The sequence below is a fragment of the Elephas maximus genome, chromosome 11 (genome assembly GCF_024166365.1).
Source record: "Elephas maximus indicus isolate mEleMax1 chromosome 11, mEleMax1 primary haplotype, whole genome shotgun sequence".
NCBI lineage: Eukaryota > Metazoa > Chordata > Mammalia > Proboscidea > Elephantidae > Elephas > Elephas maximus.
This window is the reverse complement of record NC_064829.1, coordinates 54,710,315-54,736,286: the sequence shown is the minus strand read 5'-3', so window position 1 is coordinate 54,736,286 and position 25,972 is coordinate 54,710,315. Positions and strand designations below refer to the sequence as shown.

The following is a 25,972-nucleotide window of genomic DNA, read 5'->3' as shown; positions in this document are numbered from 1 at the left end:
TAATATTTCCTTTTACTGTAGATTAGTATTATCTATTCTAGAACTTCATATAAATGGAATCATGCAGTAAATACTTTTGTCTCACATCTTTTAAGGAGCCCTGGTGGTATAGTGGCTAAGTGCTAGGCTGCTAACTGAAATGTTGGGGGTTTGAACTCACCAGCCACTGTTGAGAGAAAATATATGACCGACTGCTCCCATAAAGATTATTGCCTGGGAAACTTTATGGGGCGGTTCTACTCTGTCCTATAGGGTCGCTATGAGTAGGAATTGACTGGACGGCACATGATGAGCATCTTTTACTGAGCATGATGTTTTTGAGATTCATCCATGTTCCATGTATCAGGAGTTCTTTGTTTTTTATTGTTGAGTTGTATTCCATTATATGAATATAACACAAATTATTTATCTACTTATCAGTCGTTAGACGTTTGGGCTGTTTCCAGTTTGGGGCTGTTATGAATAAAATGCCAACAAACATTCTTGTACAAGGCTTTTTGTGGACATATGCTTTCATTTTACTTGGGTAAATGCTTAGGAGTAGAGTTTTGGGTCATAGGGTATGCGTATTGTAAATGATGTTTTAAAATTTTTAAAATTTACTTTGTTGCTGGTACATAGAAATACATGTGATTTTTGTATATTGGCCTTGTATCCGGTAACCTTGTTAAATTTATTTATTAGTTTTAGTTGTTTTGTTTTTGTAAATTCATCAGCTTTTTCTATGTATACAATCACATCTGCAAATAAAAGCAGTTTTACCTCTTTCTTTTCAATATGTATGCTCTTTATTTCTTTTCTGGCTAGGACATACAATGATGAATAGAAACGGTGAGAGCAGATATCCTTGCCTTGCTCCTGATTTTAGGAGAAAAGTATTCAGTTTTTCGCCATTAAGTAGGTAGGATGTTAGCTGCAGGTTTTTTGTAGATGCTTTTTATCAGATTGAGGAAGTTACCCTCTAGTCTTAATTTGCTGAGTTCCTATTATGAAGGGGCATTGAAGTTTTTCAAATCATTTTTCTGCATCTATTGAGATGATCTTATGATTTTTCTTTTTTTCTGTTAATGTGATAAGTTACATTGATTTTCAAATGTTAAGCTAACCTTGCATTTTTTTTTTTTTTTTTGATAAACCACACCGAATCATGACGTGTTATACTTTTATTTATTCCTGGATTTATGTTAACATTGTGATACAAATTTTTACATCTCTGATCACAAGAGATAGTGGTCTGTAATGTTCTTGTTTTGTAATGCCCTCGTTTTTTGGCCGGGGGGATGAGGTTATGCTGGCCTCATAAAACAAGTTGAGAAGTATTCCTTCTTTTTCTATTTCCTAAAAGAGTTTGTGTAAGGTTGGTGTTATTTCCTTCTTAAGTGTTTTATGGAATTCACCAGTGAAGACATTGGAGCCCAATGTTTTCTTTATGAAAAGATTTCAAATTATGTATTCAGTTTCTTTAAAGATGCAGGGCTATTCAGATTTTCTGTTTGTGTTTTGGTAATTTGTGTCTTTCAAGGATATTTCATTGTGGTTCATAATATTTCTTTATTATTCTTTTAATATCTTTAGGCTCCGATTTGATGACCCCCTTTTTCATTCCTGACATTGGTAGTTTGTGCTCTCTCTCCAATCAACCTACATATGGATTTATCAATTTTATTAATCTTCTCAAAGAACTCACTTTTGGTTTCATTAGTTTTCTCTATTGTTTGTCCATTTCTACTTCATTGTGTTCCACTATTATTATTTCCTCTCTCCTACTTGGAAGCCCTGGTGGCGTAGTGGTTAAGAGCCACAGCTTCCAACCAAGAGGTTGGCAGTTGGAATCTACCAGGAAACCATATGGGGCAGTTCTACTCTGTCCTATAGGGTTGCTATGAGTCAGAATCAATGCAAAGTCAAAGTTTTTTTTTTTTTCCTCCTACTTACTGTAGGTTTAATTTGCTCTTCTTTTCCTAGCTCTTTAAAGTGAAAGCTTAGATCTTTAGTATTAAAATGTATTTTTCTTTTCTAATATGAGCGTTTAGAGCTACAAATTTCCCTTTAAGCGTTGTTTTGTTGCATCTCACAAATGTTGATGTGTTGTTTTTTCACTATTGATTGGTTTGGAATATTTTCTAATTTCCCTTATATAAATCCGAATCATTTTAAACAACTCAGTTTAAATCTTATTTCTTGTCTTTGCTGATGACCCCAGTCTGTCCTCCCTTCTCTACTGCATTCATTGCTTATTTTCTCTGTATAATCTTTTATTACATACTATCTTGTTCTCTTGTTCTCTAATTTTCCTTGTGCATACATGCTTGTTTTATCTACATGTCTTTCACGGATTCCCTAAGCGGTGGATAGGCTCCTTGATTGCAAAAACTCTGTATCTTTGCTAGCTTTGTGTCCTTTTGAGTACTTTGTATGTATATGGTACACAAAACAGCCCTTTCTCAAGCATCCATTAACATGGAAGCTACTACGGGTGATAAAAGATGGCCATAATCCAGATACTCATGAAGAAATTAACTAACTTCTAAAAAGACATTAACTAATGATACAAAGTAGTATATGCTAAGAGCCAAATAAGAAGCATAGACATTAAACACTCCAGGCATTCAGAAGAGGGAGAGGGGACTATTAGATGGATTGTTTGAGGAAGATTTCAGAAAGGAAATGGGGTTTGAACTGGCCCTGAAGGAGAGACAGGATTTAAGTGAAGAGGGAAGAGATCCCATTTCCACTGAGGGAAAGGTGTGTGCAAAGGAAAAATGTGTGTAAAAGTAGTGCAAAGCATGTGCATCAAAGGTGCAAAGGGGTAGAAATGTGCACTGCCCATTTGGAGGGCAGGAAGAGATCAGTGTGGGAAAAGTTGGGAAAGAGAAGCCAGGATTATTGTGTAGAGGGCTCTGATCACGGGATAAGGTTGTTGGGGTTATAGGTTTGGAGCACTCACTTCTGATGGCAGATCCATAATGCCATCTTGGTGCATACAGGCTTGCACACTGGGGCCATGCTGTTCTCTTTCCTTTGCCAGCCAGAGCTTACCACCCATGCCCTCTGAGTAGCACAGCCAGCAGTTTCCAGGCCAAATCCTCCTCTGCTTTAAACTTGACCTTGGGAACTCTTTGTTCTCCTGGGAATTTACTTTGCTGGGGGTATCTTTGGAAACCCTGGTGGCATAGTGGTTAAGTGCTATGCCTGCTAACCAGAGGGCTGGCAGTTTGAATCTGCCAGGTGCTCCTTGGAAACTCTATGGGGCAGTTCTACTCTGTTCTATAGGGTCACTATGAGTTGGCATCAACACGACAGCGCTGGGTTTTGGTTTGGGGGTATCTTTAGCCCAGCCACCCCCCTGAAGCAGCAATTCTGGTTTTTCAGGGCTGGTGGCTGGGAGGCCTGGTGTTTTGGTTTGTTTCCAGGAAACTCTGGTCTCATTAATTTACCCTCCTAGTCCAGCTCAAAGATTATCCACACCCTTGATTAAGAAAATGGAAACCACCTTTTCCAAATGAGCATCATAAGATAGGGAAACCAAGTACTTTTCCCTGAGAAGAACAAAGCATTTGTGTCTACCAATCAACACTGGCCCTTTGTACTCATTCGCTCATTCATTCATTCACTCAAAGGTCTTTGTTTTTACTGTCCTCTTCTGATACATCTGGCTGGGAACACGCTAGGCATTTTCATTCTATGGAATCTTACTGTGGACCTTTGATGTGCTATATTTTTTGAAAAGGAGGGGACAGGGGTAGTAAATAACTTGGAAGAAGCACCAGAGACTTGTATTAGAGTTGGGACAAAAAGGCTACTTACATGAGTCATACCAAACACCAAATTCAGATGCTGGGTGCTCTGATAGCCCAGAGGTGGAAGCACTGGGGCTACTCAGAGAGGGCTTCCAGGATACCTGGGGTTTGAGGGTTGAGAGCCAGTTGGATTTGGAATGAGGAGGGGATAATGTAAGCATTGTCTTAGAGTTGCAGCCGAGGACAGCATTTCAAGGGCAATAAGAAGCCCACCTGACTAAGACAGAGGGTGTGTGTATGAGGGGCAACTGGAGAAAATAGGCCTTGGTAGAAAAAAAAGAGGTTGGTGTAATGAACGCTGTGTTTCTTTGGGCTTCTCGAGGCCTAAATTTATGCTCAGCAACAGCTACAAAACAGAATTAAACTAATTTCTGATACAGATTTATTTATACACCCACATGCAAAATTTATGACGATTATTTAAACCTGTTTTTAAAATGCACTGTGAGTTAAGGCCAGTTAAGTGTTCAAATACCATGTGCTAATCAGCCCCAGACCTTGGTCCTGGTGGGTCTCTCTGGGATCCTGTCTGCTCAGCGAAACTATCATGAAAAGTGAACATATTCTGCTTTTCCAGTGTCCAGGGCTGGGTAGAGAGGTATCTTCAGGGGTCCCCCACCACCTGCCCTCTGCAGAGCTACACCTCCCTCTGCAGATTGGGCATCTGGGAAGGGATAGTCCACTCTGCCTGCACTGGGTGTGGGGGAAGTTCAAAGCTTCCCAGGGCACAACCTAAGGCAGCCTAGCCAACTTTCTTAAGGGACAGAAGTCTGGATCAGGCAACAGTCTATTAAAAAAACTACCTGTTGAGCAGCCGTCGAAGATACTCTACCGGTCCAACCCCATCTGAAGGAAGGGAGAATGAAGAAAACCAAAGACACAAGGGAAAGATTAATCCAAAGGACTAATGGACCACAACTACCGTAGCCTCCCCAAGACTAAGTCAGCACAACTAAATGATGCCCAGCTACCACTACCAACTGCTCTGACAGGGATCACAATGGAAGGTCCCAGACAGAGCTGGAGAAAATGTAGAGCAAAATTCTAATTCATTAAAAAGGACCAGACTTACTGATCTGACAGAGACTGGAAAAGCCCTGAGAATATGGCCCCCGGACACCCTTTTAGCTCAGTAAGGAAGTCATTCCTGAGGTTCACCCATCAGCCAAAGATTAGACAGACCCATAAAACAAAATGAGACTAAATGTGCACACCAGCCTAGGGGCAAGGACGAGAAGGCTGAAGAGGGCAGGAAAGCTGGTAATGGGGAACCCAAGGTCGAGAAGGGAGAGTGTTGACATGTCATGGGGTTGGTAACCAGTGTCACAAAACAGTATGTATGTGTGTATATATATATATATGTATAGTTTAATGAGAAACTAATTTGCTCTGTAAACCTTCATCTAAAAAGCAAAAGAAAAAAAATTCAGAGAATCCTTGTTAAAAATAAAATAGAAAATAAAATAGAATTACCTATTGCATTCATTTGGGGATGGAAACCAGGGACTCAGCCATTAGGGGGATACTCTGATACTGTTTGTCATTGTGTGCTGCCATTGAATGTGACCCCAAGCATACTGGAACAAAATACTGCCTGTTTCTGTGCCATTCTCATGATTAATTGTGGATTGGACCATTGTGATCCATAGGGTTTCATTGACTGATACTTGGAAGTAGATCACCAGACTTCCTAATCTGTCTTAGTTTGGAAGCTCTGCCAAAACCTGTTTAGTGTCATGGCAATATGCAAGTCACCACTGATAAATGGGTGGTGGCTGTGGATGAGATACACTGGCTAGGAATCAAACCCGGATCTCCTGCATGGGAGGTGAGAAGTCTGCCATCGACCTTTTAATGCCTCCTGGTATTGTTTAGAGCCCCTGATTTGTTGGTTTGGATAGCCAAGGGAACTTTGACTTTTTAAATGTACTGCATCTGGGCTACTCGTTTAGGGGACTTAGCACAGTAGAGGCATCTTCAGCCTCAGAGTGCACAGTAGAATAAAATATGAATAAGATGCTAATTAAAAAAAAATTTCCTTCTCCAAAATTGGGGCCACTGACTGCAGGAGCATGCAGGCTGCTGGGGTGCCTATCCTGCTGACAGTGGGAAACCAGGCCCACACTCCCACTCCCAGGGTCTCTCTCAGCACAGACCTGCTTATTTTTTGCAGAGATGCCATTGACCCTCAGATGGGGCTAACTGGCTGTGGGAAGAAATGTCAGGGTCAAGCTCTGTGATAAGTTTAAGGACAAAGTGAAAATTTTGTCATTGTTGTTAGTTGCCATTGAGTCAGCTCCGACTCATGGCAACCCCATGTGCAACAGAATGAAACATTGCCTAGTCCTGCGGCATCTTTGTGATTGTTGGCATGCTCCAGTCCATTATTGAGGCCATGTATATTTTGAGTGCCTTCCAACCCAGGGAAGATACTATATAAGATACTGTATAAGATACTATACTGTTATCATGATCCATGGCATTTTTGTTGGTGAATTTTCAGAAGTAGATCACCAGCCCTTTTCCTAGTCTAGCTTAGACTGGAAGCTCCGCTGAAACCTGTCCACCATGGTAACCCTGCTGGTATTTGAAATTCTGCTGACATAGCTTCCAGCATCCCAGCAACATGCAAGCCACCACAGTGAGACAAACTGACGGGCAAACGATGGAAAATTTTTATAGTCCTTAGTTAAAACGGACCTATAATGTGTGTCAGTTTCCACTCAGCAGTATGAAGAAGCACGAAGCAGAAGGCTGGATGTGGGCACCCTGCACGTGGTTCCTTCTCCATCTCCTCCAGGACTTAGCCCATGCATCCAGCACACAGAGCACACATGCCTCGGGCTCCGCCAGCTCCCTCATCCATGTGCCTCTGGATTCTCTGCCACTTGCTTCCTGTTCTATGGCTCCTCAGTTTCATAATTTTAAAAACCCGTTTACAGCTATGTGTGCTCTTCTTCTATTTTGTTTGTCTTGGTCTCATGAGGAGGTAAATATTTCCAGAAATCTCTCATTGACCTCTTCCTCCACCCCTCAGGCCTCAAGGCTGCTGTCCATGCCCTTCCTTATTGACACAAGGTTGTCTTTTTCATTTCTGCAGAGTTCGGACATCCTCAGCACCATCGGCTATGAAACCATGGTCCAGCATCTGAACAATGGCCGCAAGAGCTGCAAAGAGTTTGAAGATTTTTTAAAAGAAAGGTAAAATGATGTTTCCTCTCTGAAGACTGGGGGCCAGGGGGTTGGGAGGCAAGATTCTCCCACATGAATGAGGAACAATGAACTGTTTTTTTCTTTTGTTTTTAATGGTTCACAAGACCCTCTGCTAGCTGCTGTGGGATGGTACCCAAGAAGTAAATGATAATCCTGCACTAAAGTTCTTAGAAACCAGTTTGGGAGATAAGATTTATAAGTGGTAAAGCAAACAGAATATATTAAAATACCAAGTGGTGTGGCTGCGTAACACTGAAAGGCCTCAGGGGAGAGGGAGGTTGTGAAGAATTGGCAAGAGAAGGGACAGTTTCATGGAGGAAGAGATCCTTGAGGCAGCCCTCAGAGAGTAAGGTGGGGTTGATAGGGGAAGAGTTTCCAGATACCTGTGGGAGAATGGGAGCTTGAGAAGGGGCGGATTATCCCATAGTCAAGGTAAGCCCAGTGCTTACCTTGCTTACCAGATCATCTTTAGTGAACAATTTCACATTTTTTCACCACATCGAAGATTCTGCTTCTAGGTATGGCTGGAATCTGTGTCTCTGCCAACCCCAAACACCTTCCCATAGAATCAAAGCCTATTTTCAAATTTAGAATCCCTGGCAGGAATGGATTACCCAGTGAGCAAGGTAAGCACGTGTTTACTTGTGTATACTTACTAATCTGTAGTGACCAATTTCACAAAGATGTGGTGAAACCCATGTGAAATTTTTCACTATAGATTAGTAAGTAAGCGCAAGTAAGCCTGTGCTTACCTTGCTTACTGGGTAATCTGCCCCTGACTGGGAGGCAGGAATGAGAGGTGGGCAGACCCTGACTCGGAGCCGGCTGAGGGTAAGGGAGTTGTGGGAAATGTGGAGGGGCAGATTTTGGAATGGTCCAGCAGGTAGTGGAGCTTGGTGGTTTGTGGGAAACTGGCATGGCTTAGAGGAGTTTCCTTCTTTTTCTTGTTTAATGCGTAAGTTTTTTTTTTTTTTTTTTTAGTTCTATACTTAATGGGGTAAGTTAATATTGTGGAAAGTTTTATTCATCCAGAATACTCCATTTCTCAGTGATTCTGGCTGAAAAAGCGCTTGAAGGGGGATTTTGGCCAAAGATGAGGACCCTTGCCAGTACCCAAAAAAATTAACAGGCTCTAGTTGTAAGGCAGTGAGTGATAGTTGCAGAACTTGGAAGCATCAGAGTGTTTTCAATAAAATCTCTTTATTTTCTTCTCAAGAGAATATTAGGTAATGACCAAACTTACCACAGTGGTTGCCTAGCCCTTTATAATGAGGCCTCTGTCTTTGAGCTGTTACAGAGGTACAAGGGGACTAGAGCACTGCCACACTGTGTGTCTTAGCTATCCAGTGCTGCTATAACAGAAATACTGCAAAGGGATGGCTTTAACAAACAGAAATTTATTTTCTCACAATTTTTTTTAGGAGGCTAGAAGTTTGAATTCAGAGTACTGGCTCTAGGGGAAATCCTTCTCTCTCTGTTGGTTCTGAAGGAAGGTCCTTGTCTCTTTAGCTCCTGCTCTCTGGTTCCTGAGAGATCTCCATGTATCTTGGCATCTATGTTACCCCATCTCTGCTTCTGCTCGCTTGTTTAATCTCTTTTGTATCTTAAAAGAGATTGACCCAAAGTACACCCTACATTAATCCTGTCTCGTTAACATAACAAAGACAATCTACTCCAAATGGGATTATAACCACAGGCATAGAGGTTAGGACTTACAACACATATATTTGGGGGACACAATTCAATCCATAACATTCTACTTGGCCCCCTCACCAAATTCATGTCCTTGCCACATATAAAACACATTCACCCCATCACATCACTGCAAAAGTCTTAAACCAACTCCAAGCCCAAAATCTCATCTCATGTAACTCAAATATGGGTGGGACTTTAGGTCTGGTCCATCCTGGGACAAAATTCTTCATCTGTGAACCTGTGAGATCTAGACTACAAGTTATCTATTTCCAAAGTACAATGTTGGAACAGGCACAAGGTAGACATTTCTATTACAAATGGGAGAAATTGGAGGGAAAGAAGGGATAAGGGGCACTAAGCAAGTCTAAAACCCAGCAGAACAATTTACATTAGTTCTCAAGCCTTGAAAACAACCCTGTCCTCATTGAAACCATCCGGGCAATGGCCTCAACATTCAGACTCTGGGCGTTGGCCATGCTTTCTGGATTCTGGGTGGAGACCCCTTGCCTCTGGGCTTCAGCCCTGCCTTCCAGGTCTACTAGGATGGCAAATCTGTTCCATCAGCTTTAGGTAGCCCCATTCTCCTAGTGCAGCTGAGTGGTGACCCTACCCCCTTGATTCTGGCAGTCCCATCCTCTCAACTTTGGATGGTCATCCCATTCCCCTGATATACCTTAATGAACCAAGTTAGTGAACATCAGACTCTGAAACCTAGGAGGCTGTGGCCCAAACCTTGGGTCCAGGAGACCGTAGCCCCACCCTTTGAAACCAAGAAGGCCCTGCTTTCTGTGCTCCTTCCAACAGTTCTGCCGATCTCTGAGCTGCCCCAGGGGTGGTCCTTTTCTTAGTTATCTAGTGCTGCTATAACAGAAATACCACAAGTGGATAGCTTCAACAAAAAGAAATTTGTTTTCTCACAGTTTAGGAGTCTAGAAGTCCAAATTAAGAGTGCTGGCTCTAGGGAAAGGCTTTCTCTCTCTTTTGTCTCTGGAGGAAGGTCCTTGTCTCTTTAGCTTCTGGTTCCTGGTTCCCTGGAGATCTCTATGTGTCTTGGCATTTATCTTACACCATCTCTGTTTCTGCTCACCTGTTTAATCTTTTATATCTCTAAAGAGATTGACTGAAGATACACCCTACATCAATCCTGTCTCATTAATATAGCTGAGACAATACATTCCCAAATGGAATTATAATTACAGGCATAGAGGTTAGAATTTACAACACATGTTTTGGGGGGACACAATTCAATCCATGATATTGTGTGTCTTAGGAGGGGTGAACAGAGAGAGAACTGGCCATTGTTCCTCCTTCTTTGAGGTGACGGACATCTCACTTTTATACTCAAGATTGTTGATGGCAATGGCATCCCATTACAACTTTCCTTTCTCTTTAAGGACATGGGAGGTGGGCAATAGTGCTAATTATCTGATTTTCCATAGGGTGCTGCCAAACATCTAAAATGGTCTAAGCCTGAAACCAGTATCCTCTTAATCATTTTCATAAACTTTCTTAATCTTAGGAGGATCATTTAGGAAGTAATTATTCCTGTGCCAAATAAACTGTGATTATCCCTGGGGAGAGAAGTGGGATTGGAGAAGAGCATGAAGGGGCACCTTTGTGCACTATTCTATATAGTTTTTTGTTGCTTGAATCTTTTGCAGTGAAAATGTGTTCATTTATTACTTGTATGATTTTTTAAATTTTAAAATAAAGTGGGGTAGACTAGTTTTATGGATTGAATTGTATCCCCCACAAAGTATGTATCAACTTGGCTAGGCCATGATTCTCAGTATTGTGTGGCTGTCAACCATTTTGTGATCTAATGTGATTATCTGATGTGTTGTAAGTCTTAACCTCTATGAGGTTGATAAGGCAGGTTTAGAGGCAGCTATGTTAATGAGGGAGGACATAATCTAGATGGTTAGGTTGTATCTTGAGTGAATCTCTTTGAGATATAAAAGAGAGGAGTGAGGAGAGAAGAGAGAAACCTCATGCCACCAAGAAAGGAGTGCCAGGAACAGTGCATCTTTTGGACCCAGGGTCCCTCTGCTGAGAATCTCCTAGATTGGGGAAGATTGATGACAATGACCTTCCTCCAGAGCTGACAAAGAGAGAAAGTCTTTCCCAGGAGCTGGCATCCTGAATTCAGACTTCTAGCCTCCTAGACTCTGAGAAAATAAATTTCTGTTTGTTAAAGCTATCCACATGTGGTGTTTCTATTATAGCAGCACTTCATAACTAAGACAACTAGCCTGTTGTCATTGTTGACTCACAGTGACTCATGTGACAGAGTAGAACTGCCCCAAAGGCTTTTCTAGGCTATAATCAAAATGGATGTCAGAAGAGACCCTGAAACTTGCTCTTGAATATCTAGTATCTAAAGTGAAAGGAAAAAATGAAGTTAAAGAGTTGAACAGAAAATTTCAAAGGGCAGCTTGAGAAGACAAAGTAAAGTATTATAATGACATGTGCAAAGACCTGGAAGTGGAAAACCAAAAGGGAAGAACATGCTTTGCATTTCTCAAGCTGGAAGAGCTGAAGAAAAAATTCAAGCCTTGAGTTGCAGTATCGTAGGATTCTATGGGGAAAATATTAAATGACTCTCGTAAACCCATTGCCGTCGAGTCGATTCTGACTCATAGTGACCCTACAGGACAGAGTACAACTGTCCTGTACAGTTTGCAAGGACAGCCTGGTGGATTTGAACTGCCAACCTTTTGGTTAGCAGCTGTAGCGCTTAACCACTTTGCCACCAGGGTTTCCGTTAAATTACTCAGGTAGCATCAAAAGAAGATGGAAGGAATATACAGAGTCACTATACAAGAAAGAATTGGTTGACGTTTAACCATTTCCAGAGGTACCATATAAGGAGGAACCAATGGAACCGAAGGAAGAAGTCCAAGCTGCACTGAAAGCATTGGAAAAAAACAAGGCTCCAGGAATTGACGGAATACCAGTTGAGATATTTAACAAATGGATGCAGCATTGGAAGTACTCACTTATCTATGCCAAGAAATTTGGATGATAGCTACCTGGCCAACTGACTGGAAGAGATCTGTATTTATGCCTATTCCTAAGAAAGGCGATCCTACCGAATGTGGACATTATTGAACAGTATCATTGGTATCATATGCAAGTAAATTTTTGCTGAAGATCATTCAAAAGGAGCTACAGCAGTATATTCACAGGGATCTGTCAGAAATTCAAGCCAGATTCAGAAGAAGACGTGGAACCAGGGATATCATTGCTGATGTCAGGTGAATCCTGGCTGAAAGCAAAGAATACCAGAAAGATGTTTACCTGTGTTTTATTGACTATGCAAAGGCATTTGACTGTGTGGATCATAACAAATTATGATAACATTTCGAAGAATGGGAATTTCAGAACACTTAATTGTGCTCATAAGGAACCTTTACATAGATCAAGAGGCAGTCATTCCAACAGAACAAGGGAATACTGTGTGGTGTGGAGTCAGGAAAGGTGTGCATCAGGGTTGTATTCTTTCGCCATACCTATTCAATCTGTATGCTGAGCAAATAATCTGAGAAGCTGGACTGTATGAAGAAGAAGGGGGCATCAGGATTGGAGGAAGACCAATAAGCAACATCATGATAAACAAAGAAAAGATTGAAATTGTCAAGGATTTCATTTTACTCGGATCCACAATCAACACCCCTGGAAGCAGCAGTCAGGAAATCAAAAGACTCATTACATTGGGCAAATCTGTTGCAAAAGACCTCTTTAAAGTGTTGCAAAGCAGAGATGTCATCTTGAAAACTAAGGTGCGCCTAACCCAAGCCATGGTGTTTTCAATTACCTCCTTTGCATGTGAAAGCTGGACAATGAATAAAGAAGACCGAAGAAGAATTACCATCTTTGAATTTTGGTGTTGAAGAAGAATACTAAATGTACCATGGACTGCCAAAAGAACAAACAAATCTGTCTTGGAAGAAGTACAACCAGAATTCTCCTTAAAAGCAAGGATGACGAGACTATGTCTCACATACTTTGGACATGTTGTCAGGAGGGATCAGTTCCAGAAGAAGGACATCATGCTTGGTAGAGGGTCAGTGAAAAGAGGAAGACCATCAATGAGATGAATTGACACAGTGGCGGCAACAATGGACTTAAGCATAAGAAGGATTGTGAGGGTGGCGTAGGACCGGGTAGTGTTTCATTCCTTTGTACATAGAGTTGCTATGAGTTGGAACCAACTCTGTGGCACCTAAAAACAACAATCTTTATAGGAGCAAATCACCAGGTCTTTCTCCCACAGAGTTGCTGTTGGGTTCAAACTGCTGACCTTTTGGTTAGCAGCCAAGAGCCTAACCATTGCACTACCAGAGATCCTTAGACTAGCCTAAAGCACCCTCAGCTAATAATATGGTTTAGATAAGACTAGGGCTGGGACAAAAAGTGCATATGGTGACAGAGAACATCGAACGGGGGCAAGGAGAGTGTTTAGTGCTTTAGACTTGAATAACACTGAGTAACAATCAGTTGTTTTTGTGAGACATACCAACTGTAGAGTTTATATTCTGAAGTTCTCACTCTTTCTGGCACAGTTTACATGTGTATTTGAACTGAAAGGACAGGCTTAGGGAAGATGGGAGGAAGGTTGGGCCTTAGGGGTGTAACATTTGATGGAAATTTGATGAAAATATCTCTTACCCCACCTTTTTCTTTTTAATTCTTGGATGATGGTTTTGAAAAGTTAGTCTGTAAAATACTAACCTGTGGTTTCTAGGGAGTCATGTTTGGTCTTGCTGTAGAGTCTGTGCTGTGGACTTGTAGCTGGCGAAGACTACCTTGTAGATGAAGATCTTCTGGTCTTTTTGCAAGCCAGAGGACTGCATTTTAGAGAATGTCATTATAGCCAAGCATCTAATGTCGAAGGTGCAGTTGTCTTCAAGGGGAGTGCCATGTGCGTCTTAGCTATGAGTCAGCCCTGAAAAGGACTTATCACCCTCTCTTCTGTTCCCCTTAGGGCAGCAATTGAAGAGAAATATGGCAAAGACCTGCTCAACCTCTCTAGGAAGAAGCCATTTGGACAGTCTGAGATCAAGTAGGTGCCATAGTTCTTTCTGGTTTTCAGGCTGGCTAATATGGCCCAGAGACTCCCATCACTTCAGCAGACAGAGTTCGGCAGTAGGATGCAGTGTGTTGAGTGAAAATAATTTTTTAATCAAGTATTTTTTTTTCTTATTTCAAATGGTGAAAAATATAGAAAAGCAGAAAGAAGACGCCCCAACCCATTATTTATATGTTCACAATTTCCCTTCAAGCCCTTTCCTATTCATACTTTTCATAGATAGGGTTATATTATTTGTAATTTTATGCTAGAAATTAAATGGAGGAGTTTTTTTTTGTTTGTTTTACACACACACGCACACACGTGTGTGTGTATATTTGTGGTGTCTCTCTTTGTACCATTTTATAGTTCTCACCACCACAGTGAACTTTCGCTCCCGCAATTATTTATTCTTTGATTGTTTGTTGAGTACTCTGAGGATGTGGAAATGACCAGGACATGGCGCCTATTTAGGAACATACTGCCTCCTTTGCAGGGCTACTTCATGGACAGTTGTACAGGACCCCCCAGTTAGAAGGGCTGTATATGTGGTTTAAGCTCTGCTGTCCCCATTTTGAAATTCTCAATAATTTATAAACAAGGGGTCCTGCATTTTCATTTTGCACTGGGCCCCACAAATTACGTGATTGGTCCTGCTTATATGGGAATTTCTAGATTCCTTTCCTGACATGAGGATGTTGAAGGAGTCTTTGGAGGAGCAGTTCAAGCCCTTTCTCTGTAGACCTAATCACACCACGTACTTATCCACGTGCTGCTTTGGCTGTATGGCAGACAGCTGCAGGGATGCCCAGAGGTCATGTCCCCTCAGTCATCCTAATGGGACAGACAGGACACTACTCCTCCTCTTCCCTTCTCTTGCTTCTACTGCAAACATACACACACACACACGCACACGCACACACACACCCATCCATCCCACACTGCAAAGAGAGACACTGGATTACTGAGAAGGGAGGAAAACGTAAAACACTGGAAAATATTTAAAATATTAATACTGTACATAAGCCTAAAAGCTTATTACCCTCAGACATAGGACATTTCTTCAAGGAGAGTTTCTTAACTGATTGATAGATTATATTTTATTTTATTTTATTTTGACAATTACAATGAAAGATTAAAATATACGCCGAACAGTAAAAAGAATGACATAATAAACAGATGTATACTTGTCACCTAGTTTAATAATTATTTACATTTGTCATATTTGCTTAATATAATTTTTTTGTGAAAATATTTAAATTGCTTTTATTATGAAAATGTTCAAACATACGCAAAAGTAAAAAGCATAGGACCCTGAACTCTCATGTACCTAATTGTCCTAAGAATGAATTTTATGGCTGTTTTTTCACACTAGGATCCAAACAAGATTCACGTATTGCATTTGGTTATTGTACCAGTCACTAGTACTATAAAACATACCATTCCAAATGACCATTTTATTATGCTCATGGATTCTGTGGGACAAGGATTTGGACAGGACACAACAGGGAGGCAGATCTCTTGTTTCTGTGCCACAATGTCAGCTCAGCTGGGAAGGCTCAAAGTCTGGGGCCTAAACTCATCTGGAAGCTTCTTCATGGACATATCTGGACCCTTGGCTGGAGGACTAGAAGGCTGGGATCAGCTGGGGCTGTCACTGGAATAAGCACATGTGGTCTCTGCGTGCCACTTGAGCTTCTCACAGCAAGGTAGCCGGGTAACGAGAGGAAGTGTCCCAAGAGGGTGCCTCCAGAGAGTGGGCATTCCAAGACAGCCAGGTGGAAGCTGTGTGGCCTTTGATGACCCTGCTCAGAAGTCACATAGCATCACTTCTGCCATACTCATGGTTGAAGTCCCCTTGGATTTTTTTTTAATTTTAATGCTCTTTACGTGAAACTTTACAGCTCAAGTTAGTTTGTCATTGAAAAATTTATATACATATTGCTTTGTGACATTGACTGCAATCCCCACAGTGTGACACCACTCTTCCCCTTTCCACCTGGGTTCTCTGTGTACGTTTGTCCAGTTCCTGTCCCTTCTTGCTTTCTCGTCTTGCTTTTGGACAGGAGTTGCCCAATTGGTCTTGTCTATTTGTTTGAACTAAGAAGCACTTTCCTCAAATGTGTTACTGTTTGTGTTATGGGCTTGTCTTATCTTTGTCTGAAAAGAGCCCCCTCGGATTTAAGAGGAGGAAACATGGACCCCCACTTCTCATTGCAAAGAGTGTCAAGAATTTGAGCCAATCAGTTATCCTGAAAAAGTCTTTTATTTTTAAATTTTTGAGTGTGTGCGTATATTTGCGGTTTGCTTTACCTTGTCCTAGTCTCTGTGTTTCCATTTGATGATCTTTGCCTGAAGAAGTTATTTCATTTGGATTGCAAAATGGTGATTTTTCTAACTCTAGCATTCCTTTTACACTTAGTAGTTGGCATCTTCCTGTAAAGAAGAGCTTTCCTGTATCAACTGTGTCTATTTGTTGTTGTTGTTATTATTGTTGTAGTTGTTAGCTGCTGTTGAGCTAGCCCCCAATTCATGGCAACCCCATGTTAGTTACCCTGAAATATAGTTCCTATTGGGATGGGAGTTTAAATGTCTACTTCCTTTTTAATTACCAAGTGAAGACTAAGGTATTGATGCAATTGTTGTCTTCAATGATAATAAATGATGGTTTTTGCTTGTTTTGTTTCACCTTCTCAGTTTTAAGTATTATTAAACACTCATAGATTTTCATATATTCATTATATTTAATTACGGTCATTTTTATTTTTGATCTCAAATTACCTCAACTTTGGCCAGTGGGAATCATTAAGCTGACTCCTGTGTCTTTTGACCTGCCTCTGAGAATTTCCTTGCTTTCTACCACAAGATATCTGAAGCTCGTTTTTTGTTTTTCTTGCCTGAAACCTGGAGTCAGCTATTTCATCAGTGATATCTGGTTCCTTTTCTTGGCTAATCGTATTTACAGAGCAGGCTCTCAGGTCTAGGGTTAGTCATTGTCATGGAGAAGTCACTATTTCTAGGCCCTTCCAGGGAACAGACTTTAAAAATGTGAGTTCATATTGATTTTAGACAATAAACAGACACCACTTATCTATAGAGCTGGCTTTTGGATCCCGTAACTCCTGTAGGGAGATACTTTCCATAGTATGTGCATCCATAACCATTTTTCTTTCTCAATAATTACAGCAGTAAGTCTACTCTTCAGCAATGCTCATTCATTCTCTAAGCCATTGATGCATTTGTTTGGATAAGGACACTTTTCTAGTGCATTACTACTCCTTGAAATTGTATCATAAGATGGGTAAAGTGGATGAAGATGTACAATTATGTTTTTATTCTTGATGTGTTTGTAATAATTGGTGGATATATTTGTATGAAAATAGGCAGGGAGAAATAAATACCCTTTATCTTGGGATAAATAGAGAGGTAAAAGTGAGGTAGCTAAAAGGAGGGACCAGTTGAAAATTATAATGGCTTTACTTTGAAAAATTGCAGTATTTCCAGGTATCAATACATACACAAAATGATCCATGATCCTATGCTGCTGTGGCTAGAGGACTATGAATTCACAAAGTCTCATTCCAGCTCGAGTGGCTGGAGTGAGCACAATGAGATCAGCCTCCATGAAGGAAGCAACGAGCAAGAACATTCCCATGGTCAAGTCACCTCAAAGGGGGCTTTACTTCAGGAACTGTAGGGTTATGGTAGGCAATGGGAAGCTGGTTATAAAAGAGAGAGAGGGTGCTATTGAGAGAAGGTATGAAAAATGAGTCATGGTCTTCCATGTCCACAATATGGTAACGGGATGTTACTCTTGTGATTACATTAGATAAGACTCCATTTTGCTAGCAGACTTGTTCTAGAGATGCTCTTTGATGGCTTGATGAAGTACATGGCCATGTTGGTAGGCTGCTAGGAAATGCAGGCAGTCTCTAGGAGCTAAGAACAGCCTCCAGCCGGCAGCTAGCAAGAAGCTGAGGCCCTTAGTCCTAGAGCTGCAAAGAAGTGAATTCTACCAACAACCTGAGTGAGCCTATAATGAGATTCTTCCCCAGTCAAGCCCCCAGATGAGAATGTAGCCTGGCTGACACCTTGATTTCAGCCTTTGGAGAGTCTAAGCAGAGAACTCAGCTGTCTTAATCATCTAGTGCTTCTATAACAGAAACACCACAAGTGGATGGCTTTAACAAAGATTTATTCTGTTACTGTTTAGGAGGTTAGAAGTCCAAATTCAGGGTGCCAGCTCCAAGTGCAGGCTTTCTCTCTCTTTGGGGAAGTTCCTTGTCATCGGTCTTCCCCTGGTCTAGGAGTTTCTCAGAAGAGGGACCCCAGGTCCAAAGACAGGCTCTACTCCTGTTGCTTCCCTGTTAGTGGTGTGAGGTTCCTTTCTTCTCTGCTTGCTTCTCTCCTTTATATCTCAAAAGAGATTGACCGAAGATACAACCTAACCCTTTAAACTGGGTCCTACCTCATTAACATATCTACCTCTAATCCTGCCTCATTGACATCACAGAGGTTAGGATTTATAACACGTAGGATAATCACACCAGATCACAAAATGGTGGATAACCACACAATGCTGAGAATCATGCCCTAGCCAAGTTGACACATATTTCTGGGGGACACAAATCAATCCATATCACCAGCTAAGCCATGTCCAGACTCCTGACCCACAGAAGCTTTCAGATAATAAATGTGTATTGTTTTAAGCTGCTAAGATTGTGATAGTTTGTTACGCAATGATAGAAAACTAATATAGTTTGTTTAGTATCTGCCTTCTCACTAGATTCTGAGGGTTGGGAAGATGTCTGTCTTATATTATTGAATCACCAACATCTGGCACAATGGCTGGCCCATAGTTTACGGTCAATAAATATACGATGATTGATTGAATGAATGAAAAGAGAGGTTGTCAGGAGCTGGATTTGAACCCTTCTTTTATTACCTCTAATTTGTATTTCTAATTGCCATACTTAAAGAATGAATGGTATTCTTATGAGATAGGGACCATAATCCCTGGATTATAGTTGGGGAAAATGAAACACAAAGAGTTTTGACATCTGGTCCAGCCCAGGCAGACAGCAAAGAGTTTATGATGCTCGTACCTTGAATTGAGCATATAAGGGAAAACTGGACATAGAAGTTTTGCTCTTTTACTGTGCTTTTAAGATGGCAAAGATGAGTCTGTAGGCTATATGTTGTGTGCAGAGAGAAGTATGCAAAAGCATTATAATAAGACTGTGTTGACAATTTCCAGAACTGAAATTATACATGTGCTTGTTTTTTAGCACTCTGAAGCGGGCTCTTGAAGTCTTCAAGCAGCGTAAGTGAGTTTTAAAGTGTATTTGCTGCCCTTGGCAAGCTCTATGTCTGTCACCAAAGGTGGGTTTTCATTTGAAGAGCAATCTCATGTTGGGTGAAAAAAAAGTGTGACTTCTAAGGTGAGAAATAGCTTTGCTGAGTTGAGCTGGAGAACTGTGTATACCTGCCCATCATGATGTGTGGTCAACTTACTCAGAGCGGAGTAGCTAACACAGATTGCTAGGCCCCAGCCCAGAGTTTGTGATTTAAGAGGAAGGAGCGTGAGAATTTGCATGACTCACAAGTTCCCAGTAATGCTAATTTCCACTGGTCCAGGGACCACACTTTGAGAACCAGTATTTTAGAGGGTTATCTTCATTGCTTCGTTGTAGCTCAGAGACAGTTGCCTAAGTACTCGTCCGCACTCCACCTTCTCCAGCCAGAGTTGTCTACCAGCCCAAATTTTTATGCTTGGCGGTGTCCTCCCAGAGCCATGTCTGCACGGGTTCAGATTGGGAAAGTGTCTTGCCATTTCTCCTATGTCATCAAATATTTTTTTTCCAGAAGAAATCTTTAATTAAAACAAGCATCAAGGGAAACATGGTCTCAGTTTCCCCACTTCCTTCTTTTGTCTAGCCTGTGGCCCTACTACTCACCTGGAACTGTGCTCTCCAAGGACACCAGTAACCTTCACGTCACTAAATCCTGTGGGCAATTCAGTTCTCTTCTTACTAGATTACTCAGTAGCATTTGACACTGTTGTACAGCATCAAATGTCTTAATTTCTTGACTTCTGGCTCCTTGAAATGCCTTCATTTCTTGACTTCTGACTCCTTCGGATTCTTCCCGCCTCTGGTATTCCACCCCTTTCTTTGTCCTCTATCCAGCTCTTCAGTGTCGCAGGTCCTTGGAGCTTGGTGCTAGCCCTCCTCTGTCTGCCTGAGCAAACTCATCCTCACCCATGGCATCAGCTGTCTCCGTTACACAGATAATGTACAGTTGGATACCTCAAGTCTAGAGCTTTCTAAGCACCAGGTCTGGCATCCTGCTGCCTACTTAACATTTCTAAGCACCAGGTCTGGCATCCTGCTGCCTACTTAACATTTCTTCTTGGATGTTTCAAAGGCACTGTAAATCAACAATGCTTGAAATTGAACTCATGATCTTCCAGGCTGATTGCCTAAGAATGTTTAAGGTTTTTTTTTTTTTTTAAAGAACAAGGTAGTTGAACCACATCCTTTTGTCTCCCTAGGAATTCTTATTGATTTATTATTTGCTTTCCAAGGGCAGGATGCTAGAAACTAGAAATAATGGGGCTCTGTTCCTGATCTTCTCCCTTAGCAATTTAAGAGGAGTCTCCAATGAATCAAACTTGACCATTCTCAAGAGGTATGATAAGCTAGTATACCCATTCAAAATAAGAAAATAAGTTGAAAACATCGGGGAACTACCTCCCATTGGAGATAAAAAAAATTTTTTATCATACCTCTTGAGAATGGTCATGTTTGATTCTGAAAGAGACTAGAAAGTCTGCGGATTTTCCAAATGTCAAATAAAATTATCATGGTTCAACTCTGCTGGGGTGAAGTTCTACTTCTCTGCATCTTTCTGAGGATAAGGAGTTAACTTCTTCCTGAGGTAGCCATCTTTACTTTTGTTTGGTGGCTAATTATTTGATATCATTATCTGGAGATCAAAATGGAAGGCGCAAATCATCCATTCTTCCTTAGTTTCTCAGTTATTTCTGCTTCTGATTGTGGCCTTTGCTCGTAAGTGTGACTTGGAATTCAGCCATCAGGTTTTAATCTAGTTTTGATTATTCTAATATGATGGTAATCAGGAATTTGGAAATCAGGGGTGGGGCTCTGGCACTGCGCCAGCCTCGTCAGCACTCTGGTCTTCAAAGGGTCCTGTCCAGTCCTATATTTCCTAGGCCTGTTATTAAGAAACTGCCTCTAAGGCTTCCTGTTCTCCAGAATATACTTGGTACTTGGTACTTTTTTACTTACATGCTCAGAATTTTTACAAGGTTTAGTATCTAAGACATGTGCTTAAAGTGTTTCTGCAGCCAGTCAGAATTGTTCTAGGCTTTTGTAAATGGTAGTTGAATAAATTTTCATCTTCTCTTTTCCATAGAAAGTGTCAGTGGATACATTTCTCAGGGTGATAGAATCTTTCCCTTTCTTTTCATTTTTCTTGTCTCCACAGCCAGTCCAGTATGGTGTGGCCCCAGAGAACGTTAGGATAGGCTGAATCTACTAAAAGAAAAAAAAAGTTTTTTTTCTTATTACTTTACTTGATTTCTTTTTTTCCCTTCAGAAAAAGAGTTTAATTTTCTCACCATAAAATAACATGTATTTATCTTAAAGATTCAAATGAGATAATTATAAAGAAAGTAGCAAACACCTGAATTTCCACTTCTCGGAGATAAGCACTGTTATTGGTGAATGTGCCTCCAGACATTTTTCATTTTTATCCAATTAAACATATATGTATAAGAATATATTTTACTGATTTATCTCCCCATCAACAGTGACATTTCCCCTACACTTGTCAAAAATTTTGCAAAACTGAAGATAAAAAATGATAAATTTCTAGGTTCTTAAATTTTATATATAGATATGTAAAAGTAGGTTTATACCATGTCAGTGGCTCAGAATCTATGGGGTTAGTTCAGATCATATTTTTAAAATAGTTTTTAAAATTAAAAATTAATACATGCTTATTGTAAAATATCAAAACAATTCTGAAGTGTCTAGGGTAAAAGTATGTCACATTTTATTCCAGCCTAAATTTCATTTCCATTCACAATGGTAACCACTGCTAAGAGTTTGATGTATATCCTTCCAGACTTTTTTCTATGCATTTCCAACTCTCTTTGTTGCACACACACACAAATACACATATACACTCACAGACATGAGTTTTTATATAAATACTATACCTATTGCTCTACAATTTGATTTTTTACTTAATATATCACAGATATCTTTCTATTTCAGTGCTTACAGATTCACCTCATTTTTCTACACTTAAATTTTTTTATTCATGTAGCCAAATTTCCTTCAGAAAAGTTGTACTGATTTTTTTCCCCACCAACAGAGCCATTTTCTGCACACTTGTCAATAGTAAGAATTATGCTTTCCAAACTGAAAGGTAAAAAATAATGTATTTCTTAGTTCTTAAATTCTATAGTTCTTTTAATATTTGTAAAGCTGAATGTATTTTCAAATGTTTACCAGCCATTTGTAGCCACTCTTTTGTGAATTTCATACTCTTTAACCACTTTCTATATAGGAATACACTTTTTTCTCTTTTGATTTGTGAAAGTCCTTTTAATATAGCTATTTACCCTTTGCTATATAAATTACAAATATTTTTCCCATATGCCATGTACCTTCTGACCTTGTTCATGGGTATTATGATGCACACAAGTTTAAGGTTTTTTCTTAGATCACATCTGTCAGTCTTTCTAACTTTAATGATGTGTTTCAATTTTTTTAGAACAAGTAAAATATAAAGGTTATTTTCTTGTTATAAAGGTAAGCCATGATTATTGTAAAAAACTAAGAAAATAAGAGGAAAAAAATCACTAATAATCTTTCTACCCAGAGATAATTATTGAGAGCCTTTTGGTATATGACTGTCTTAGGCTGGGTTCTCTAGAGAAGCAAAACCAGTGAAATATATATATATATATATATATATATATATATATATATGGAGAGAGAGAGATATTTATCTGAAAGAAATAGCTTGCATGGTTCTAGAGGCTGGCAAGTCCCAAGTTTGTCATCAAGTGTCAGGCTGGAGTCTTCTGATTCATGTAGCTGCAGGAGCTGACAAACCCAAGATCAACAGGTCAGATAGCAGGCTGTTGGCTTACAGGCTGCGGAGGTTGCCGAATCCCAAGATCTGCAGGTAATACAGCAGGCAGTTGGCTCAAGCCCCACGAACCGGAGGTCAGATGATGACAAGCCGGATGCAGGATCCAGAGTAAGCAAGCGAGCTTTGCCAGAACGTCCATATATATATACTGGATACAGGCCACACCTCTGAGGAAACTCCCCATACAACAGATTGTGATCACATCAGATCATATCATGGAGGACGATTACATCATTACAGATTTGCCAAATTACATCATTACATAATTGCCAAACCACTGAGAATCATGGGCCACCCAAGGTAGCACAGAACCTTAACCATCACAAACTCTCAGGCTCATGGGATGTTAGAGATGGAAAGGACCTTAGAGGCAATCTAATAAGAATCAAGGATCAAATTTGAAATTGCAGTGGGCTTAGTAATGCCTCCTAGGATATAAGCTCCAGGAGCGTGGGGACCTTGGCTGTTGTTCTTTCCAGCCATCAGTGTACACTAGGTCAATAAACACCTGTTAAATGAGTGAATGAACATTGGAGGGGCCTGGACAGTGTGAGTTGTAAGAGGCTAAGCTAGATTTTCTAGCCCTGGTCTTGGTAACCAAGGCAATGTGGGCACATGGAGGGGTTCATTAAATAATAGTGACCAAATGAAGTGATGTTAATTTTATCATTTGCTCTGGCATTTTAACACTGTATTGCATATTTGAATTCAGATGTATATAGACCTTGTTTATTATATTTTTAAAAAATTCTTTTTGCAGAGGTAGACAATGTGGCGCAGTGTCACATTCAGCTTGCACAGACTCTAAGAGAAGAGGCCAGGAAAATGGAAGAATTCAGGGAAAAGCAAAAGCTACAACAGAAAAAGGTTGGTTTTGCATATGTGTTAAGATGTTGCCTTTCCTCCTGCAGAAAATCTTGGGCTTTTTTGTCTAGTGAACTCCTTGGTTCATCTTCAACCCCTCATGAACCCAGGCTTTTCTTTTAACCTAAGATTACTTTTTGAGAACCCATGTGGAGACCCATGTGGCTATGCCTTTGTGCCCATTCTGCATCCCAGGACAGTTCACCTTTTTAAAATTCTTGCAGGATTCTGGGGCCCAGCCTGCTTTCTTCTTTTCATATCTGCTGCTGCTATTCAACCTCTTGCTGGAAAGGAAAACCACTATGTCTTTGGTAGAGTCTAGCATATCCAATCTGGGGCTCCCAGACCACCCTCCTCCACCTGGAAGGGCAGTGAGGGAAGGGCAAAGAGGTGGAGGAGACTCATACTCTCCCTGGAGACCATAAGGCAGTCCAACCACTATATTTTCCAAATGGGGGAATTCCTGGGACATTCTAAGTCTTTTTTGTCTTTAAAGCAGATATGTATAGGCACTTTTTCATCAATGGTATTTTACTCAGACCCACTATATGGAAGGAGACAGGAGTGAACAAGGATTAACAAACCTGGCAAACATTTGGGAAGTTATAAGGATAGAGAAAAGAAGTCCGGGTTTATATTAAAGTGTTACTTAGACTAGACCAGACACTTTGGTGACTCCTTTCTATTTAGTTCCTAAAAAACATGTATACGAAGGTTGGACTGTGGCCAAGTAGGGCCCTTCCAGAATCTCTTTCTTAATCTGGTCTCCAGGGATGGAACCCTGCCCTCATGTCAGGGACAAGCTCTTTCCTATCTGGCATCCAAAAATTCCACTCCCAGGCCTCCCTGATAACTCTGCACGGACTTTTGATAACCTTCTTCACTTTTTCTCGAGATCCTTCTGGAAATCTTTTCCTTATCCTGGCCCTTTATTATCCTTTGGGGTGGTTGTCTGCAATGTGTATATGCAGTAAATAGCCAGCTGTTAAGGCTGATTCTACCCTTAGGTCAATCTCAGCATTTTGGGTTCTAAGTCAGGGTTTAGTTTCAGCTTCCTTGATGGCCAGTTGGCACCTGGGGTGGGCGGCAGCATCTTAAAAGCCTGATTGCCTTACATCTACTGTCTTTTCATGAGCTGCTTTTAACAGTCTTTTCTTGTTTTATGGCCTGCACTTGTGATGCCCCTGTACTAAGAAGAAATAGAGGAAATTAACATTCATGGGACACCATGTCAACAAGCACTTTCGTGTACACTCTTCAGGTTCATGTATCAGGTTTGAGGGGTGCATATGGACCTAAACACTTAAAAAAAAATTTTTTTTGTACTATACTTTATTTTTTGTTGCTGTTGTTGAGAATATACACAGCAAAAAATACACCAATTGAAGTTTCTACATGTACAATTCAATGACACTGATTACATTCTTTGATTTGTGCAACCATTCTCGCCCTCCTTTTCTGAGTTGTTCCTCTCCCATTAACATAAATTCATTGCCCTCTAAGTTTCCTACCTAATTTTTCAAGTTGCTGTTATCAATTTTATCCCATATAGATAGATCTTAAAAGAGCACAGTGCTCAAGGCGGACATTCTTTACTTGTTAAGCTAAACTATTGTTTGGTTTTAAGAAGACTTCAGGGGATATTTTTGGTTTAAGGTTTATGGTTTAAAGCTTATTTCAGGGCAATAGTTTTGGGGGTCCATCCAGCCTCCATGGTTCCAGAAAGTCTGGATTCCATGAAAATTTGACATTCTGTTCTGCATTTTCTCCCTTTTGATCAGGATTCTTCTATAGAATCTTTGCTTGAAATGTTTAGTAATGGTAGCTGGTCTTATGGCAAAGGAAGCAATTGTTCATGGAGGCAGTTAGCTACACATTCCATTTCCTCCTCCTATTCCTGACTCTCCTTCTTCATCTGTTGCTGCATGCAAACCCTAGCCACTTTTTTAGAGCAGACATAGCATGTATATTAAACCCAGAGCAGGGTCAAACCCTTTTTAGCTGACATTTTCAGCTTTGCCCACCTCTCTGGGAGAATTACAGTATACATGCATGATTTCCACTAAGAGGGAAGGAGGGTCATTTCTTCATGTTTTCAAGAGCCATCGGTAACCCTAGTCATTTCAAAGGGAGAGTTTTG

General features: G+C 40.5%; 1 protein-coding gene across 2 annotated transcripts in view; it reads left to right on the top strand.

Moving 5' to 3' along the window:
- PSTPIP2 (proline-serine-threonine phosphatase interacting protein 2) overlaps positions 1–25,972 on the top strand; it is an 87,844-nt gene that overhangs the window by 31,365 nt on the left and 30,507 nt on the right. For both annotated transcript variants that reach the window (XM_049900576.1, XM_049900577.1), the window contains exons 2-5: positions 6,901–7,001; positions 13,696–13,773; positions 19,068–19,102; positions 23,729–23,835. In XM_049900576.1, coding sequence (XP_049756533.1) covers positions 6,901–7,001; positions 13,696–13,773; positions 19,068–19,102; positions 23,729–23,835 — 321 coding nt within the window. The remainder of the gene's footprint in view (positions 1–6,900; positions 7,002–13,695; positions 13,774–19,067; positions 19,103–23,728; positions 23,836–25,972) is intronic.